At 53.8% G+C, this 20,259-nt stretch overlaps 1 protein-coding gene across 1 annotated transcript; it reads right to left on the bottom strand.

Annotated features, from left to right (window-relative positions):
- Positions 1-4,015: 4,015 nt before the first annotated feature.
- Positions 4,016-4,723, bottom strand: LOC134966851 (claudin-8-like). The gene has a single exon (XM_063943895.1). The coding sequence runs from the start codon at positions 4,721-4,723 to the stop codon at positions 4,016-4,018; it is 708 nt and encodes a 235-aa protein (XP_063799965.1).
- Between the last annotated feature and the right edge of the window lie 15,536 nt (positions 4,724-20,259).

The raw sequence follows: 20,259 nt of genomic DNA, 5'->3' as shown, positions 1-20,259 counted from the left end.
TACCAAAGGTGGACATGATGGCGTCCCGTCTGAACAAAAAACGGGACAGGTATTGCGCCAGGTTAAGAGACCCTCAGGCAATAGCTGTGGACGTTCTGGTAACACCGTGGGTGTACCAGTCGGTGTATGTGTTCCATCCTCTGCTTTTCATACCTAAGGTACTGAGAATTATAAGACGTAGAGGAGTAAGAACTATACTCATGGCTCCGGATTGGCCAAGAAGGACTTGGTACCCGGAACTTCAAGAGATGCTCACAGAGGACTTATGGCCTCTGCCGCTAAGAAGGGACTTGTTTCAGCAAGTACCATGTCTGTTCCAAGACGTACCGCAGCTGCGTTTGACGGCATGGCGGTGGAACGCCGGATCCTAAGGGAAAAGGCATTCAGGAAGAGGTCATTCCTACCCTGGTCAAAGCCAGAAAGGAGGTGACCGCACCACATTATCACCACATGTGGCGAAAATATGTTGCGTGGTGTGAGGCCAGGAAGGCCCCACGAAGAAATTTCAACTCGGTCGATTCCTGCATTTCTTGCAAACAGGAGTGTCTATGGGCCTCAAATTGGGGTCCATTAAGGTTCAAATTTCGGCCCTGTCGATTTTTCTTCCAGAAAGAATTGGCTTCAGTTCCTGAAGTCCAGAAGTTTGTCAAGGGAGTATTGCATATACAACCCCCTTTTGTGCCTCCAGTGGCACTGTGGGATCTCAACGTAGTTCTGGGATTCCTCAAAACACATTGGTTTAAAACCAGTCAAATCTGTGGATTTGAAGCATCTCACATGAAAAGTGAACATGCTCTTGGACCTGGCCTGGACCAGGCGAGTGTCAAATTGGTGTTTTTTTTCTCAAAAAAGCCCATATCTGTTTGTCCATTCGGACAGGGCAGAGCTGCGGACTCGTCCCCAGTTCTCTCCCTAAGGTGGTGTCAGTGTTTCACCTGAACCAGCTTATTGTGGTGTCTTGCGCCTACTAGGGACTTGGAGGACTCCAAGTTGCTAGATGTGGTCAGGGCCCTGAAAATATAGGTTCCAGGACGGCTGGAGTCAGGAAAACTGACTTGCTGTTATCCTGTATGCACCCAACAAACTGGGTGCTCTTGCTTTTAAGCAGACTTTTGCTAGTTGGATGTGTAATACAATTCAGCTTGCACATTCTGTGGCAGGCCTGCCACAGCCAAAATATGTAAATGCCCATTCCACAAGGAAGGTGGGCTCATCTTGGGCGGCTGCCCGAGGGGTCTCGGCTTTACAACTTTGCCGAGCGGCTATTTAGTCAGGGGCAAACACGTTTGTAAAATCCTACAAATTTGATACCCTGGCTAAGGAGGACCTGGAGTTCTCTCATTCGGTGCTGCAGAGTCATCCGCACTCTCCCGCCCGTTTGGGAGCTTTGGTATAATCCCCATGGTCCTTTCAGGAACCCCAGCATCCACTAGGACGATAGAGAAAATAAGAATTTACTTACCGATAATTCTATTTCTCGGAGTCCGTAGTGGATGCTGGGCGCCCATCCCAAGTGCGGATTATCTGCATTACTTGTACATAGTTACAAAAATCGGGTTATTATTGTTGTGAGCCATCTTTTCAGAGGCTCCGCTGTTATCATACTGTTAACTGGGTTCAGATCACAGGTTGTACAGTGTGATTGGTGTGGCTGGTATGAGTCTTACCCGGGATTCATAAATCCTTCCTTATTGTGTACGCTCGTCCGGGCACAGTACCTAACTGAGGCTTGGAGGAGGGTCATAGGGGGAGGAGCCAGTGCACACCACCTGATCCTAAAGCTTTACTTTTTGTGCCCTGTCTCCTGCGGAGCCGCTATTCCCCATGGTCCTTTCAGGAACCCCAGCATCCACTACGGACTCCGAGAAATAGAATTATCGGTAAGTAAATTCTTATTATTTACTGTTAATCACAAAATGAGTTGATATGTCCTTAAGAAAAATGTGCAGAGCTGGTCAGAATACTATATTTGCTGAATAATCTTGTTTTAAGGCATGACTTGTACAAGACAAATGCAACATTAAATGTATTGGAAATGTATCCAAAACGGACAAAGCAACACCAGATATATCCAAGGCTAATTGAGAAGAATAAAGAAAGAAATCTTTTGAGTTTATGTCCGAAAGACTGATAAACGAAACAATAACCATTTTCAAGGCTGTCCTAGTTGCCACTTCTAACATTGTATGACAATCGATGTATTTTCAAGACATACATGGTGTATTCTGATTGGCTAAATGTATTGGCAAGCATAAGCCCTTTCTGTTCAAGCTATAAATAATAAAGCCATGACGGCCCCCGAGCGGGTCACTTATGATTTGCTTCGGTTACACATGAATTTGTGTCATCTTATCATTCATTGACCTCCAACCGGTTGCTAAAGGGGAACAGCATTCTGACTGATGACTGAAGAGAATTTATAATCCGACCTGAATAGATTAACATACCCTAACAGGGGGGACACTGTGACAAGGGATACTCACCTCCCTAGTGAGGGGGGACACTGTGACAAGGGATACTCACCTCCCTAGTGAGGTGGGGGGCACTATGATAAGGGAAACTCACCTCCCTAGTGAGGTGGGGGGCACTGTAACATGAATACTCACCTCCCTAGTGAAGGGGGACACTGTGACAAGGGATACTCACCTCCCTAGTGAAGGGGGACACTGTGTGACAGGGTATATTCACCTCCCTAGTGCAGGGGGTACACTGTGTGACAGGGTATATTCACCTCCCTAGTGCAGGGGGTACACTGTGTGACAGGGTATATTCACCTCCTTAGTGAGGGGGGGACACTGTGACAGTGGATACTCTCCTCCCTAGTAAGGGGGTGGGGGGGACACTGTGACGGGGTATTCACATCCCTAGTGAGGGGGGGACACTGTGTGACAGGGTATATTCACCTCCCTAGTGCAGGGGGTACACTGTGTGACAGGGTATATTCACCTCCCTAGTGCAGGGGGTACACTGTGTGATAGGGGATACTCACCTCCCTAGTGCAGGGGGTACACTGCATAACAGAAGCTGAATACTATGTAATATAGTCAGTCACAATTTACTTTGTATAGTCATTAATAGTATTTTATTCAGTCGTATTTAGCTCATTGAATTACATACACAACATAGAAATAAATAACGCCATACTCTGTCAGAATAAACATCACATACACAGAAAGCTGTAATGTACTAACACAGGGAAAACATTTCCTTCACAGCTGCACAAATGTCTCCTATAGAAAACAATGGGATTTCAACTTCCAGCAGCAAGATTAATGAAAGCAGAAATATGATTGGCTGTCTCCCTTGTGAGCAAATATTAAAGTCCAAGTGATATAATAAATAATAAGTATACAGCTGTATGGTTACAGGTAATAACTATGGTACATAGCTCCCTCTATATCACTAGATCAGCAAATCTGCATGAATGATATCAGTTCTGGATCTCCGGAGTGTGGTCCTGCACCTCTATAATGATACATCTCATCTGTTACACAATGTGCTCTTTATACAGTTACTTCAATATTATAACAGGAAAATCAAATGCTACTAAAATAAAATAGCTTTTATTAGCATTACGCTTCCCGATCATTTGCGCTGTCTCCCCATTCTGTGCTGTACCGACACATAAATCATTCTGTATATGTCACATATTGCCGTCCTCCTGTCATTACTACAGCTCTTTTAGAGCCTACATCTGTGCGAGACGGCAGAAGGAGTCACTATACGCAACACATTATTACACTAAGTCCCTCATTTGTACCAATCACAATATCATATAAGATGCACAGCAAGGTCTGCAGTTGGGGTAGAGTTTATTGCAATTAATGGCTGACCAGTCCGGCACAGAAAATTGTTCCTAGTTCATTTAAATGTCTTGAATTATTCACAACCAAATAGCTTAGTGCAATGAAGTCCATTTGCAGACAGTGTTACATTCGTACAGTGGTATTCTTGGTGCACTTAGCAAGGTAGCGCCACACAGTTTGTCACCGACTTTGGGGGGCTCCGGCTGGCTTTATATGTACTGGATTCTGGGGGAACAGCTCGATCGTTCATCTGGCTGGCAGGGTTTGTAGACCATCTCTTGGTTGTGGGGTGGCTTATAGCCACAGCAACTTCCCATTCCCTTACAAGAGCAATTCCAACACAATATTATCCCTCCGATGAGGACAAACACGACGGTAGGCCAGGCCAACATGAGGGCTTCCCCCATCTGTACCCTCACCACCCCCCGGGTTAAAGAAGCATCATAGGCTTGTCGCACAATGTTGGTTGTAGCCCAGATCACTGGAATAAGTATGAGAGCGGCACTCAATAGATACAAGATGCCAGAGGTGAGGGTGAGACAATGCCTTTCACGCCGGTCTTCATCGCAACATCGGGACAACAGGATGCCAATAACGGAAAATATGAAGGCCAGGACGGTCAAGGCAATGCCAAAGCTCATGAAGACCCTTCCAGCCTTGAGGTCGGTCGTGAGGGACACCATGGAAATGTAGTTGTTGCATTCTAAAGAGTTCCTCATTTGGTTAACGCAAGTGACCCACAGGCCATCCCACCGACTGATCCATTCTCCATCAATGCGGCCACCTTCCGTCACCAGCCCGTTGTTTTCAGCCAAGACGACCAACCTCCACTGAGGCATAAGGGTCACTATCCAGGTCAGTATCATGCCGATGCCACCAGAGATAATCCCAAGGATCTGGATTAGGAAGCAGACCATGTCTTCTACTCTGTGCTCTCCTAATTAGCAGATGCTGTAATGAGCAGGTCGGGGAAGCAGCTAATGGTCCGATATGGTTTAGAGTTGACATATTTATAAGAGGAGTCACGTGTAGGACACAATAGGAGAGATGACTAAAGCCTCATTACAGAAGGAGAACAACAATTATCTCACACAATGGAAACCTATGCATACTGCTATTTACATGAAACATTAATGTCATGTTTGTACCCGTAAGCTGGGGAAATGCATCCAGGTAATGTTGATGTCCAAGTGCAGGAGCAATTCTGGCACAGAGCCTTATCTACGCCCTCTGAGCCCAAGCCAGCCTCGTGGCACAAACAATGCGCACATGTTGCCGCTTCATACGTGTATGATGACAATGTGTTCTGCAGGTGACTTACACCTGGGTCCAGACCCCGACGCATGACCGCGCTTTATGCTGCATAGCGTACAGACAGGAGAAATCTCTTTAATACTTTATTTGAATACAATGAAGCTCTGGAATTCCCTCCAGCTACAGAGGCTTCAGTAAAATCATGAATTATTCATATCGCCGAAGTCTCGTCTCTGCGTGCTCCCAGGAATATAACTAGCAAGTGCCGCAGTTACAGCCGGGGAATGAATGCAGCACTGCCAACACCGTTACAGCAAGGACCAGGTGGGCGTTTACCAAACTGGAGCCAATGAAAACATGGCGCACATCTTGGCCCCGCGCGGGCCTTCTGCAATGAAAAGAAGACTGCTGGGTGGGTTAGACGGGCGACAGTGACTAGTCTGTTCTGTGCATCTGTTTTCCCATTTCAGAAATGTCTCACATTATGTTCCAGAGGGTTAAACAGGAAAAACAAAAGAGACCTTGGTGAACCAGTTTCTTATATATCCTGTAAATTGTTGTCAGATGGCGCAGAGACAGGGAAACAATAGGGTGAGCGACAGGCCCGTGCTATAAACTGGGTGGCCGATTGTTTATCACATCCTGCGCTCGGGGAACCTGTTCTGTTGTCTCACAACACGTTGGCTTCCGTCATGTTATATTCAGAGCTTCTGACAGATTTTACATGTACGATATGTTATTGGCAGTAATTAAGAACAATACAGATATTATCATTCTTTAAAGTAATTGATTTATTGTTGCAGTGTTATCATTCAATGGAGAGATGAGTCTCCAGGATTTCAAGAACACGTGTTCATAGCAGTTATATAGACATTATGCTGAAAAAATGCCTGCTTCCGTTACCAGGTCTCTTCTTGTATACAACAGAGGTACTCCCAGGCCTGGGTTATCTGCTGTCTGTAATTTCTTGCAATAATTCTACATCTGTCCACTAGGGGAGCTCTTCCGTTGAAGTATATGGGTGCTATATTGAATTACCTATATATAAGCAATGAATGGGACTAGTCTAGAATTCCCGTATACACCCTCCAACATGACCCCTTCCACCAGGTACACAATGCTCTGCTCCTGGGCTTCCCACTTACACCCCCTCCAACATGACCCCTTCCACCAGGTACACAATGCTCTGCTCCTGGGCTTCCCACTTACACCCCCTCCAACATGACCCCTTCCACCAGGTAAACAATGCTCTGCTCCTGGGCTTCCCACTTACACTCCCTCCAACATGTCCCCTTCCACCAGGTACACAATGCTCTGCTCCTGGTCTTCCCACTTACACACCCTCCAACATGTCCCCTTCTACCAGGTACACAATGCTCCGCTCCTGGTCTTCCCACTTACACACTCTCCAGCATGACCCCTTCCACCAGGTACACAATGCTCTGCTCCTGGTCTTCCCACTTACACCCCCTCCAACATGATCCCTTCCATCAGGTACACAATGCTCTGCTCCTGGTCTTCCCACTTACACCCCCTCCAACATGATCCCTTCCACCAGGTACACAATGCTCCTCTCCTGGTCATCCCACTTACACCCCCTCCAACATGATCCCTTCCACCAGGTACACAGTGCTCCGCTCCTGGCCTTCCCACTTACACCCCCTCCAACATGATCCCTTCCACCAGGTACACAATGCTCCGCTCCTGGTCTTCCCACTTACACGCCCTCCAACATGATCCTTGCCACCAGGTACACAATGCTCTGCTCCTGGTCTTCCCACTTACACCCCCTCCAACATGACCCCTTCCACCAGGTACACAATGCTCTGCTCCTGGTCTTCCCACTTACACACCCTCCAGCATGACCCCTTCCACCAGGTACACTATGCTCCGCTCCTGGTCTTCCAACTTACACCCCCTCCAACATGACCCCTTCCATCAGGTACACAATGCTCCGCTCCTGGTCTTCCCACTTCCAACATGTCCCCTTCCACCAGGTACACAATGCTCTGCTCCTGGGCTTCCCACTTACACACCCTCCAGCATGACCCCTTCCACTATGTACACAATGCTCCGCTCCTGGTCTTCCCACTTACACGTCCTCCAACATGTCCCCTTCCACCAGGTACACAATGCTCTGCTCCTGGTCTTCCCACTTAAACCCCCCCCAACATGACCCCTTCCACCAGGTACACAATGCTCTTCTCCTGGTCTTTCCACTTACACACCCTCCAGCATGACCCCTTCCACCAGGTACACAATGCTCCGCTCCTGGTTTTCCCACTTACACATCCTCCAACATGTCCCCTTCCACCAGGTACACAATGCTCTGCTCCTGATCTTCCCACTTACACGTCCTCCAACATGTCCCCTTCCACCAGGTACACAATGCTCCGCTCCTGGTCTTCCCACTTACACCCCCTCCAACATGACCCCTTCCACCAGGTACACAATTCTCCGCTCCTGGTCTTCCCACTTACACCCCCTCCAACATGACCCCTTCCACCAGGTACACAATGCTCTGCTACTGGTCTTCCCACTTATACCCCCTCCAACATGACCCCTTCCACCAGGTACACAATGCTCTGCTCCTGGTCTTCCCACTTACACACCCTCCAACATGACCCCTTCCACCAGGTACACAATGCTCTGCTCCTGGTCTTCCAACTTACACCCCCTCCAACATGACCCCTTCCACCAGGTACACATTGCTCCGCTCCTGGTCTTCCACACACCCTCTATATTGCCTTTCACATGGCCCCAGTTATACACTATTACACCCAATCACCGCACAGGAACTCCCATCACTTTTCCACCACTGCTGATACCGTCTGTCCCGAATGGCAACAGCGCCTCTGTGTGTACACTCTGTGTAATACGCGCATTGTAGCGGTTTCTAGGAATGTTTGCACAGCGACATGACGTGGTATTGTGTGCTGTACGGGATCCGGTCTGAAGATCGACAGTGTCTAGGTCGACAATGTTTAGGTCGACCACTATAGGTCGACAGTCACTAGGTCGACATGGATGGAAGGTCGACAGGGTTTCTAGGTCGACATGTGCTAGGTCGACAGGTCTAAAGGTCGACATGAGTTTTTCACATTTTTTATTTTTTTTTTGGATTTTTTCATACTTAACGATCCACGTGGACTACGATTGGAACGGTAAAGTGTGCCGAGCGAAGCGGTAGCGGAGCGAAGGCACCATGCCCGAAGCATGGCGAGCAAAGCGAGCCATGCGAAGGGACGCGGTGCACTAATTTGGGATCCCAGTCACTCTACGAAGAAAACGACACAAAAAAAAAAAATTCCTCATGTCGACCTTTAGACCTGTCGACCTAGCACATGTCGACCTAGAAACCCTGTCGACCTTGTATCCATGTCGACCTAGTGACTGTCGACCTATAGTGGTCGACCTAAACATTGTCGACCTAGACACTGTTGATAAAATGAACCACACGCTGCTGTACATATTACTTGTATGTTATTCACAGCTTTGAAACGTACAGAAGCAGTGTGTTCTTGAGGTTTCAGCAGATGATTTCAGTCAGATATCCCATCACTCCATCAGTATAATGCGATACCCGGCACACTATACATCTATATATTAATTCTATAAGGTTTGCACTGCGACACCTGTTGCGAGAGAACGGCTGAACGTAAAAATATGTTTGAGGTAGAAATATAAAGGTCTTACCATGTAGATGTGCCAGTGGAAGAGAAAAATGAGATTGGGGCATTGGTTCGGGCGCTGCGGAGCGGCGCAGTTCCCATGTAAAGTCTATGGGAGAAGGGTGTGCGGATCATTGCCCTTCTCTACATATGGCACCCGGTTCAGGGTCAGACTTGGGGTGTGTATGGGGAAGTATTTTAATTAATTTGTGACATATTTTTGTTACTCAGAGTTTACATTTGTTGCTTTATATGAGTTAATTCTTTTCAAAAAAACAAATAGTTGTGGATTTCGGGGGCCACTAGTTTCTTTTCTTTATTTGGTAAAACAGTTTGGAGCGATTTGTCCTTTCACCTCTCTCCAGCAGGCGGCAGTCATGAGCCCACACTTCATACATAGGCCCTCATTCCGAGTTGTTCGCTCGCAAGCTGTTTTTAGCAGCATTGCACGCGCTAAGCCGCCGCCTACTGGGAGTGAATCTTAGCATAGTAAAATTGCGAACAAAAGATTCGCAATATTGCGATTACACAAGTCTTAGCAGTTTCAGAGTAGCTCCAGACTTACTCGGCATCTGCGATCAGTTCAGTGCTTGTCGTTCCCGGTTTGACGTCACAAACACACCCAGCGTTCGCCCAGACACTCCTCCGTTTCTCCAGCCACTCCCGCGTTTTTCCCAGAAACGGTAGCGTTTTTTCACACACACCCATAAAACGGCCAGTTTCCGCCCAGAAACACCCACTTCCTGTCAATCACATTACGATCGCCTTAACGAAGAAAAAGCCGTGTGTAAAATTCCTAACTTCATAGCAAATTTACTTGGCGCAGTCGCAGTGCGAACATTGCGCATGCGCACTAAGCGGAAAATCGCTGCGATGCGAAGAAATTTACCGAGCGAACAACTCGGAATGACCACCATAATCTGCAGTCTTGTAGCATAACTCTGCTGATGTAAGTGATGGGCGATTGCACCAAACATCTGTAATATTCTGTATAGCAAAGTAAATGATTGCAACATATGTTTGGGGTCACATGACATCATAGTATTACATTGTGTCAGTTTCCAGGTACTTGTAATGTTACGTTATTACACTTTCCATACATGGGGAAGAGAACGTAACACAGAGGAGAAAGGTTGGGCAGAGTGAGTGGGTCCTAGACAGTCATCATAGGCCCTAATTCAGAACTGATCGCTGTAGTGCGAATTCGCAAGGCGTCCGATTATCGATCGACCGCACAGGCGTACATATCGTAATGACAATGAGTGACAGGAAGCGGGCGTTTGTAGGTGGTAACTGCCCATTTTCTGGGAGTGTCAGGGAAAATGCAGGCGTGTCCAAGCGTTATCAGGGCAGGTGTGTGACGTCAGCTCCGGCTCAATCAGCCGGTTTGTATCGAAAATCATTCGATGGTGAGTGAGTTGCGAACGAATTTGAAGCTGACCGGCGTTTACAAAAGTACGAAGACTTGAAAAGAAGCGGACATGTCATACAGGGGTGCGGAGCGCAGGAGAGGACTGTGACATGTCATACAGGGGTGCGGAGCGCAGGAGGGGACTGTGACATGTCATACAGGGGTGCGGAGCGCAGGAGAGGACTGTGACATGTCATACAGGGGTGCGGAGCGCAGGAGTGGACTGTGACATGTCATACAGGGGTGCGGAGCGCAGGAGTGAACTGTGACATGTCATACAGGGGTGCGGAGCGCAGGAGTGAACTGTGACATGTCATACAGGGGTGCGGAGCGCAGGAGAGGACTGTGACATGTCATACAGGGGTGCGGAGCGCAGGAGAGGACTGTGACATGTCATACAGGGGTGCGGAGCACAGGAGAGGACTGTGACATGTCATACAGGGGTGCGGAGCGCAGGAGGGGACTGTGACATGTCATACAGGGGTGCGGAGGGCAGGACAGGACTGTGACATGTCATACAGGGGTGCGGAGCGCAGGAGGGGACTGTGACATGTCATACAGGGGTGCGGAGCGCAGGAGAGGACTGTGACATGTCATACAGGGGTGCGGAGCGCAGGAGGGGACTGTGACATGTCATACAGGGGTGCGGAGCGCAGGAGAGGACTGTGACATGTCATACAGGGGTGCGGAGCGCAGGAGTGGACTGTGACATGTCATACAGGGGTGCGGAGCGCAGGAGTGAACTGTGACATGTCATACAGGGGTGCGGAGCGCAGGAGTGAACTGTGACATGTCATACAGGGGTGCGGAGCGCAGGAGAGGACTGTGACATGTCATACAGGGGTGCGGAGCGCAGGAGAGGACTGTGACATGTCATACAGGGGTGCGGAGCGCAGGAGAGGACTGTGACATGTCATACAGGGGTGCGGAGCGCAGGAGGGGACTGTGACATGTCATACAGGGGTGCGGAGGGCAGGACAGGACTGTGACATGTCATACAGGGGTGCGGAGCGCAGGAGGGGACTGTGACATGTCATACAGGGGTGCGGAGCGCAGGAGAGGACTGTGACATGTCATACAGGGGTGCGGAGCGCAGGAGGGGACTGTGACATGTCATACAGGGGTGCGGAGCGTAGGAGAGGACTGTGACATGTCATACAGGGGTGCGGAGCGCAGGAGAGGACTGTGACATGTCATACAGGGGTGCGGAGCACAGGAGAGGACTGTGACATGTCATACAGGGGTGCGGAGCACAGGAGAGGACTGTGACATGTCATACAGGGGTGCGGAGCACAGGAGAGGACTGTGACATGTCATACAGGGGTGCGGAGCACAGGAGAGGACTGTGACATGTCATACAGGGGTGCGGAGCGCAGGAGGGGACTGTGACATGTCATACAGGGGTGCGGAGCGCAGGAGGGGACTGTGACATGTCATACAGGGGTGCGGAGCGCAGGAGGGGACTGTGACATGTCATACAGGGGTGCGGAGCGCAGGAGGGGACTGTGACATGTCATACAGGGGTGCGGAGCGCAGGAGGGGACTGTGACATGTCATACAGGGGTGCGGAGCACAGGAGAGGACTGTGACATGTCATACAGGGGTGCGGAGCGCAGGAGAGGACTGTGACATGTCATACAGGGGTGCGGAGCGCAGGAGGGGACTGTGACATGTCATACAGGGGTGCGGAGCACAGGAGAGGACTATGACATGTCATACAGGGGTGCGGAGCGCAGGAGAGGACTGTGACATGTCATACAGGGGTGCGGAGCGCAGGAGGGGACTGTGACATGTCATACAGGGGTGCGGAGCGCAGGAGGGTACTGTGACATGTCATACAGGGGTGCGGAGCGCAGGAGGGGACTGTGACATGTCATACAGGGGTGCGGAGTGCAGGAGGGGACTGTGACATGTCATACAGGGGTGCGGAGCGCAGGAGAGGACTGTGACATGTCATACAGGGGTGCGGAGCGCAGGAGAGGACTGTGACATGTCATACAGGGGTGCGGAGCGCAGGAGGGGACTGTGACATGTCATACAGGGGTGCGGAGCGCAGGAGGGGACTGTGACATGTCATACAGGGGTGCGGAGCGCAGGAGGGGACTGTGACATGTCATACAGGGGTGCGGAGCGCAGGAGGGGACTGTGACATGTCATACAGGGGTGCGGAGCGCAGGAGGGGACTGTGACATGTCATACAGGGGTGCGGAGCGCAGGAGGGGACTGTGACATGTCATACAGGGGTGCGGAGCGCAGGAGAGGACTGTGACATGTCATACAGGGGTGCGGAGCGCAGGAGGGGACTGTGACATGTCATACAGGGGTGCGGAGCGCAGGAGGGGACTGTGACATGTCATACAGGGGTGCGGAGCGCAGGAGGGGACTGTGACATGTCATACAGGGGTGCGGAGCGCAGGAGGGGACTGTGACATGTCATACAGGGGTGCGGAGCGCAGGAGGGGACTGTGACATGTCATACAGGGGTGCGGAGCGCAGGAGGGGACTGTGACATGTCATACAGGGGTGCGGAGCGCAGGAGTGGACTGTGACATGTCATGCAGGGGTGCGGAGCGCAGGAGGGGACTGTGACATGTCATACAGGGGTGCGGAGCGCAGGAGTGGACTGTGACATGTCATGCAGGGGTGCGGAGCGCAGGAGGGGACTGTGACATGTCATACAGGGGTGGGGAGTGCAGGAGAGGACTGTGACATGTCATACAGGGGTGCGGAGCGCAGGAGGGGACTGTGACATGTCATACAGGGGTGCAGGAGGGGACTGTGACATGTCATACAGGGGTGCGGAGCGCAGGAGGGGACTGTGACATGTCATACAGGGGTGCAGAGCGCAGGAGAGGACTGTGACATGTCATACAGGGGTGCGGAGCGCAGGAGAGGACTGTGACATGTCATACAGGGGTGCGGAGCGCAGGAGGGGACTGTGACATGTCATACAGGGGTGCGGAGCGCAGGAGGGGACTGTGACATGTCATACAGGGGTGCGGAGCACAGGAGAGGACTGTGACATGTCATACAGGGGTGCGGAGCGCAGGAGGGGACTGTGACATGTCATACAGGGGTGCGGAGCACAGGAGAGGACTGTGACATGTCATACAGGGGTGCGGAGCACAGGAGAGGACTGTGACATGTCATACAGGGGTGCGGAGCGCAGGAGAGGACTGTGACATGTCATACAGGGGTGCGGAGGGCAGGAGGGGACTGTGACATGTCATACAGGGGTGGGGAGCGCAGGAGGGGACTGTGACATGTCATACAGGGGTGCGGAGCGCAGGAGTGGACTGTGACATGTCATACAGGGGTGGGGAGCGCAGGAGGGGACTGTGACATGTCATACAGGGGTGCGGAGCGCAGGAGGGGACTGTGACATGTCATACAGGGGTGCAGGAGAGGAGTGTGACATGTCATACAGGGGTGCGAAGCGCAGGAGTGGACTGTGACATGTCATACAGGGGTGCGGAGCGCAGGAGGGGACTGTGACATGTCATACAGGGGTGCGGAGCGCAGGAGAGGACTGTGACATGTCATACAGGGGTGCGGAGCGCAGGAGAGGACTGTGACATGTCATACAGGGGTGCGGAGCGCAGGAGAGGACTGTGACATGTCATACAGGGGTGCGGAGCGCAGGAGGGGACTGTGACATGTCATACAGGGGTGGGGAGCGCAGGAGGGGACTGTGACATGTCATACAGGGGTGCGGAGCGCAGGAGTGGACTGTGACATGTCATACAGGGGTGGGGAGCGCAGGAGGGGACTGTGACATGTCATACAGGGGTGCGGAGCGCAGGAGAGGACTGTGACATGTCATACAGGGGTGCGGAGGGCAGGAGGGGACTGTGACATGTCATACAGGGGTGCGGAGCGCAGGAGAGGACTGTGACATGTCATACAGGGGTGCGGAGGGCAGGAGGGGACTGTGACATGTCATACAGGGGTGGGGAGCGCAGGAGGGGACTGTGACATGTCATACAGGGGTGCGGAGCGCAGGAGTGGACTGTGACATGTCATACAGGGGTGGGGAGCGCAGGAGGGGACTGTGACATGTCATACAGGGGTGCGGAGCGCAGGAGGGGACTGTGACATGTCATACAGGGGTGCAGGAGAGGAGTGTGACATGTCATACAGGGGTGCGAAGCGCAGGAGTGGACTGTGACATGTCATACAGGGGTGCGGAGCGCAGGAGGGGACTGTGACATGTCATACAGGGGTGCGGAGCGCAGGAGAGGACTGTGACATGTCATACAGGGGTGCGGAGCGCAGGAGAGGACTGTGACATGTCATACAGGGGTGCGGAGCGCAGGAGAGGACTGTGACATGTCATACAGGGGTGCGGAGCGCAGGAGGGGACTGTGACATGTCATACAGGGGTGCGGAGCGCAGGAGAGGACTGTGACATGTCATACAGGGGTGCGGAGCGCAGGAGAGGACTGTGACATGTCATACAGGGGTGCGGAGCGCAGGAGAGGACTGTGACATGTCATACAGGGGTGCGGAGCGCAGGAGGGGACTGTGACATGTCATACAGGGGTGCGGAGCGCAGGAGGGGACTGTGACATGTCATACAGGGGTGCGGAGCGCAGGAGGGGACTGTGACATGTCATACAGGGGTGCGGAGCGCAGGAGAGGACTGTGACATGTCATACAGGGGTGCGGAGCGCAGGAGAGGACTGTGACATGTCATACAGGGGTGCGGAGCGCAGGAGAGGACTGTGACATGTCATACAGGGGTGCGGAGCGCAGGAGGGGACTGTGACATGTCATACAGGGGTGCGGAGCGCAGGAGGGGACTGTGACATGTCATACAGGGGTGCGGAGCACAGGAGAGGACTGTGACATGTCATACAGGGGTGCGGAGCGCAGGAGGGGACTGTGACATGTCATACAGGGGTGCGGAGCACAGGAGAGGACTGTGACATGTCATACAGGGGTGCGGAGCACAGGAGAGGACTGTGACATGTCATACAGGGGTGCGGAGCGCAGGAGAGGACTGTGACATGTCATACAGGGGTGCGGAGGGCAGGAGGGGACTGTGACATGTCATACAGGGGTGGGGAGCGCAGGAGGGGACTGTGACATGTCATACAGGGGTGCGGAGCGCAGGAGTGGACTGTGACATGTCATACAGGGGTGGGGAGCGCAGGAGGGGACTGTGACATGTCATACAGGGGTGCGGAGCGCAGGAGGGGACTGTGACATGTCATACAGGGGTGCAGGAGAGGAGTGTGACATGTCATACAGGGGTGCGAAGCGCAGGAGTGGACTGTGACATGTCATACAGGGGTGCGGAGCGCAGGAGGGGACTGTGACATGTCATACAGGGGTGCGGAGCGCAGGAGAGGACTGTGACATGTCATACAGGGGTGCGGAGCGCAGGAGAGGACTGTGACATGTCATACAGGGGTGCGGAGCGCAGGAGAGGACTGTGACATGTCATACAGGGGTGCGGAGCGCAGGAGGGGACTGTGACATGTCATACAGGGGTGCGGAGCGCAGGAGAGGACTGTGACATGTCATACAGGGGTGCGGAGCGCAGGAGAGGACTGTGACATGTCATACAGGGGTGCGGAGCGCAGGAGAGGACTGTGACATGTCATACAGGGGTGCGGAGCGCAGGAGGGGACTGTGACATGTCATACAGGGGTGCGGAGCGCAGGAGGGGACTGTGACATGTCATACAGGGGTGCGGAGCGCAGGAGGGGACTGTGACATGTCATACAGGGGTGCGGAGCGCAGGAGAGGACTGTGACATGTCATACAGGGGTGCGGAGCGCAGGAGGGGACTGTGACATGTCATACAGGGGTGCGGAGCGCAGGAGAGGACTGTGACATGTCATACAGGGGTGCGGAGCGCAGGAGGGGACTGTGACATGTCATACAGGGGTGCGGAGCGCAGGAGAGGACTGTGACATGTCATACAGGGGTGCGGAGCGCAGGAGGGGACTGTGACATGTCATACAGGGGTGCGGAGCGCAGGAGAGGACTGTGACATGTCATACAGGGGTGCGGAGCGCAGGAGAGAACTGTGACATGTCATACAGGGGTGCGGAGCGCAGGAGAGGACTGTGACATGTCATACAGGGGTGCGGAGCGCAGGAGGGGACTGTGACATGTCATACAGGGGTGCGGAGCGCAGGAGAGGACTGTGACATGTCATACAGGGGTGCGGAGCGCAGGAGAGGACTGTGACATGTCATACAGGGGTGCGGAGCGCAGGAGGGGACTGTGACATGTCATACAGGGGTGCGGAGCGCAGGAGAGGACTGTGACATGTCATACAGGGGTGCGGAGCGCAGGAGGGGACTGTGACATGTCATACAGGGGTGCGGAGCGCAGGAGGGGACTGTGACATGTCATACAGGGGTGCGGAGCGCAGGAGGGGACTGTGACATGTCATACAGGGGTGCGGAGGGCAGGAGAGGACTGTGACATGTCATACAGGGGTGCGGAGGGCAGGAGGGGACTGTGACATGTCATACAGGGGTGGGGAGCGCAGGAGGGGACTGTGACATGTCATACAGGGGTGGGGAGCGCAGGAGGGGACTGTGACATGTCATACAGGGGTGCGGAGCGCAGGAGGGGACTGTGACATGTCATACAGGGGTGCGGAGCGCAGGAGGGGACTGTGACATGTCATACAGGGGTGCGGAGTGCAGGAGAGGACTGTGACATGTCATACAGGGGTGCGGAGCGCAGGAGGGGACTGTGACATGTCATACAGGGGTGCGGAGCGCAGGAGGGGACTGTGACATGTCATACAGGGGTGCAGGAGAGGAGTGTGACATGTCATACAGGGGTGCGGAGCGCAGGAGGGGACTGTGACATGTCATACAGGGGTGCAGGAGAGGAGTGTGACATGTCATACAGGGGTGCGGAGCGCAGGAGGGGACTGTGACATGTCATACAGGGGTGCAGAGCGCAGGAGGGGACTGTGACATGTCATACAGGGGTGCGGAGCGCAGGAGGGGACTGTGACATGTCATACAGGGGTGCAGAGCGCAGGAGGGGACTGTGACATGTCATACAGGGGTGCAGAGCGCAGGAGGGGACTGTGACATGTCATGCAGGGGTGCGGAGCGCAGGAGAGGACTGTGACATGTCATGCAGGGGTGCGGAGCGCAGGAGGGGACTGTGACATGTCATACAGGGGTGCAGAGCGCAGGAGGGGACTGTGACATGTCATACAGGGGTGCAGAGCGCAGGAGGGGACTGTGACATGTCATGCAGGGGTGCGGAGCGCAGGAGGGGACTGTGACATGTCATACAGGGGTGCGGAGCGCAGGAGAGGACTGTGACATGTCATGCAGGGGTGCGGAGCGCAGGAGAGGACTGTGACATGTCATGCAGGGGTGCAGAGCGCAGGAGGGGACTGTGACATGTCATACAGGGGTGCAGAGTGCAGGAGAGGACTGTGACATGTCATACAGGGGTGCGGAGCGCAGGAGAGGACTGTGACATGTCATACAGGGGTGCAGAGCGCAGGAGGGGACGGAGACATGCCATACAGGGGTGCAGAGCGCAGGAGAGGACTGTGACATGTCATGCAGGGGTGCGGAGCGCAGGAGAGGACTGTGACATGTCATACAGGGGTGCAGAGCGCAGGAGAGGACTGTGACATGTCATGCAGGGGTGCGGAGCGCAGGAGAGGACTGTGACATGTCATACAGGGGTGCAGAGCGCAGGAGGGGACGGAGACATGCCATACAGGGGTGCGGAGCACAGGAGAGGACTGTAACATGTCATACAGGGGTGCGGAGCGCAGGAGAGGACTGTGACATGTCATGCAGGGGTGCAGAGCGCAGGAGGGGACTGTGACATGTCATACAGGGGTGCAGAGTGCAGGAGAGGACTGTGACATGTCATACAGGGGTGCGGAGCGCAGGAGGGGACTGTGACATGTCATACAGGGGTGCGGAGCGCAGGAGAGGACTGTGACATGTCATACAGGGGTGCGGAGCGCAGGACGGGACTGTGACATGTCATACAGGGGTGCAGAGTGCAGGAGAGGACTGTGACATGTCATACAGGGGTGCGGAGCGCAGGAGGGGACTGTGACATGTCATACAGGGGTGCGGAGCGCAGGACGGGACTGTGACATGTCATACAGGGGTGCAGAGTGCAGGAGGGGACTGTGACATGTCATACAGGGGTGCGGAGCGCAGGAGGGGACTGTGACATGTCATGTAGGGGTGCTGAGTGCAGGAGAGGACTGTGACATGTCATACAGTGGTGCGGAGCGCAGAAGGGGACTGTGACATGTCATGCAGGTGTGCGGAGTGCAGGAGAGGACTGTGACATGTCATACAGGGGTGCGGAGCGCAGGAGGGGACTGTGACATGTCATACAGGGGTGCGAAGCGCAGGAGGGGACTGTGACATGTCATACAGGGGTGTGGAGCGCAGGACGGGACTGTGACATGTCATACAGGGGTGCGGAGCATAGGAGGGGACTGTGACATGTTATACAGTACTGCGGAGCGCAGGAGGGGACTGTGACATGTTATACAGTACTGCGGAGCGCAGGAGGGGACTGTGACATGTCATACAGGGGTGCGGAGCACAGGAGGGGACTGTGACATGTCATACAGGGGTGCAGAGTGCAGGAGAGGACTGTGACATGTCATACAGGGGTGCGGAGCGCAGGAGGGGACTGTGACATGTCATGCAGGGGTGCGGAGTGCAGGAGAGGACTGTGACATGTCATACAGGGGTGCGGAGCGCAGGAGAGGACTCTGACATGTCATACAGGGGTGCGGAGCGCAGGAGGGGACTGTGACATGTCATACAGGGGTGTGGAGCGCAGGACGGGACTGTGACATGTCATACAGGGGTGCGGAGCATAGGAGGGGACTGTGACATGTTATACAGTACTGCGGAGCGCAGGAGGGGACTGTGACATGTTATACAGTACTGCGGAGCGCAGGAGGGGACTGTGACATGTCATACAGGGGTGCGGAGCACAGGAGGGGACTGTGACATGTCATACAGGGGTGCGGAGCGCAGGAGAGGACTGTGACATGTCATACAGGGGTGCAGGAGAGGACTGTGACATGTTATACAGTACTGCGGAGCGCAGGAGGGGACTGTGACATGTCATGCAGGGGTGCGGAGTGCAGGAGGGGACTGTGACATGTCATACAGGGGTGCGGAGCGCAGGAGAGGACTGTGACATGTCATACAGGGGTGCGGAGCGCAGGAGAGGACTGTGACATGTCATACAGGGGTGCGGAGCGCAGGAGGGGACTGTGACATGTCATACAGGGGTGCGGAGCGCAGGAGAGGACTGTGACATGTCATACAGGGGTGTGGAGGGCAGGAGGGGACTGTGACATGTCATACAGGGGTGGGGAGTGCAGGAGAGGACTGTGACATGTCATACAGGGGTGCGGAGCGCAGGACGGGACTGTGACATGTCATACAGGGGTGCAGGAGGGGACTGTGACATGTCATACAGGGGTGCAGAGCGCAGGAGAGGACTGTGACATGTCATACAGGGGTGCGGAGCGCAGGAGAGGACTGTGACATGTCATACAGGGGTGCGGAGGGCAGGAGAGGAGTGTGACATGTCATACAGGGGTGCAGAGCGCAGGAGAGGACTGTGACATGTCATACAGGGGTGCAGAGCGCAGGAGAGGACTGTGACATGTCATACAGGGGTGCGGAGCGCAGGACGGGACTGTGACATGTCATACAGGGGTGCAGGAGAGGAGTGTGACATGTCATACAGGGGTACAGAGTGCAGGAGAGGACTGTGACATGTCATACAGGGGTGCGGAGCGCAGGAGGGGACTGTGACATGTCATACAGGGGTGCGGAGCGCAGGAGAGGACTGTGACATGTCATACAGGGGTGCGGAGCGCAGGACGGGACTGTGACATGTCATACAGGGGTGCAGAGTGCAGGAGGGGACTGTGACATGTCATACAGTGGTGCGGAGCGCAGGAGGGGACTGTGACATGTCATACAGGGGTGCGGAGCGCAGGAGGGGACTGTGACATGTCATACAGGGGTGCGGAGCGCAGGAGAGGACTGTGACATGTCATACAGGGGTGCGGAGGGCAGGAGGGGACTGTGACATGTCATACAGGGGTGGGGAGTGCAGGAGA

Source organism: Pseudophryne corroboree, chromosome 10, assembly GCF_028390025.1.
Source record: "Pseudophryne corroboree isolate aPseCor3 chromosome 10, aPseCor3.hap2, whole genome shotgun sequence".
NCBI classification, from domain to species: domain Eukaryota; kingdom Metazoa; phylum Chordata; class Amphibia; order Anura; family Myobatrachidae; genus Pseudophryne; species Pseudophryne corroboree.
Note: the sequence above shows the minus strand (reverse complement) of the source record. Positions and strands in the feature narration are given on the sequence as shown.

What these genes read in the sequence shown, in the direction of transcription:
- LOC134966851 (XM_063943895.1), bottom strand. Translation starts at nt 4,723, where the DNA reads ATGGTCTGCTTCCTAATCCAGATCCTTGGGATTATCTCTGGTGGCATC.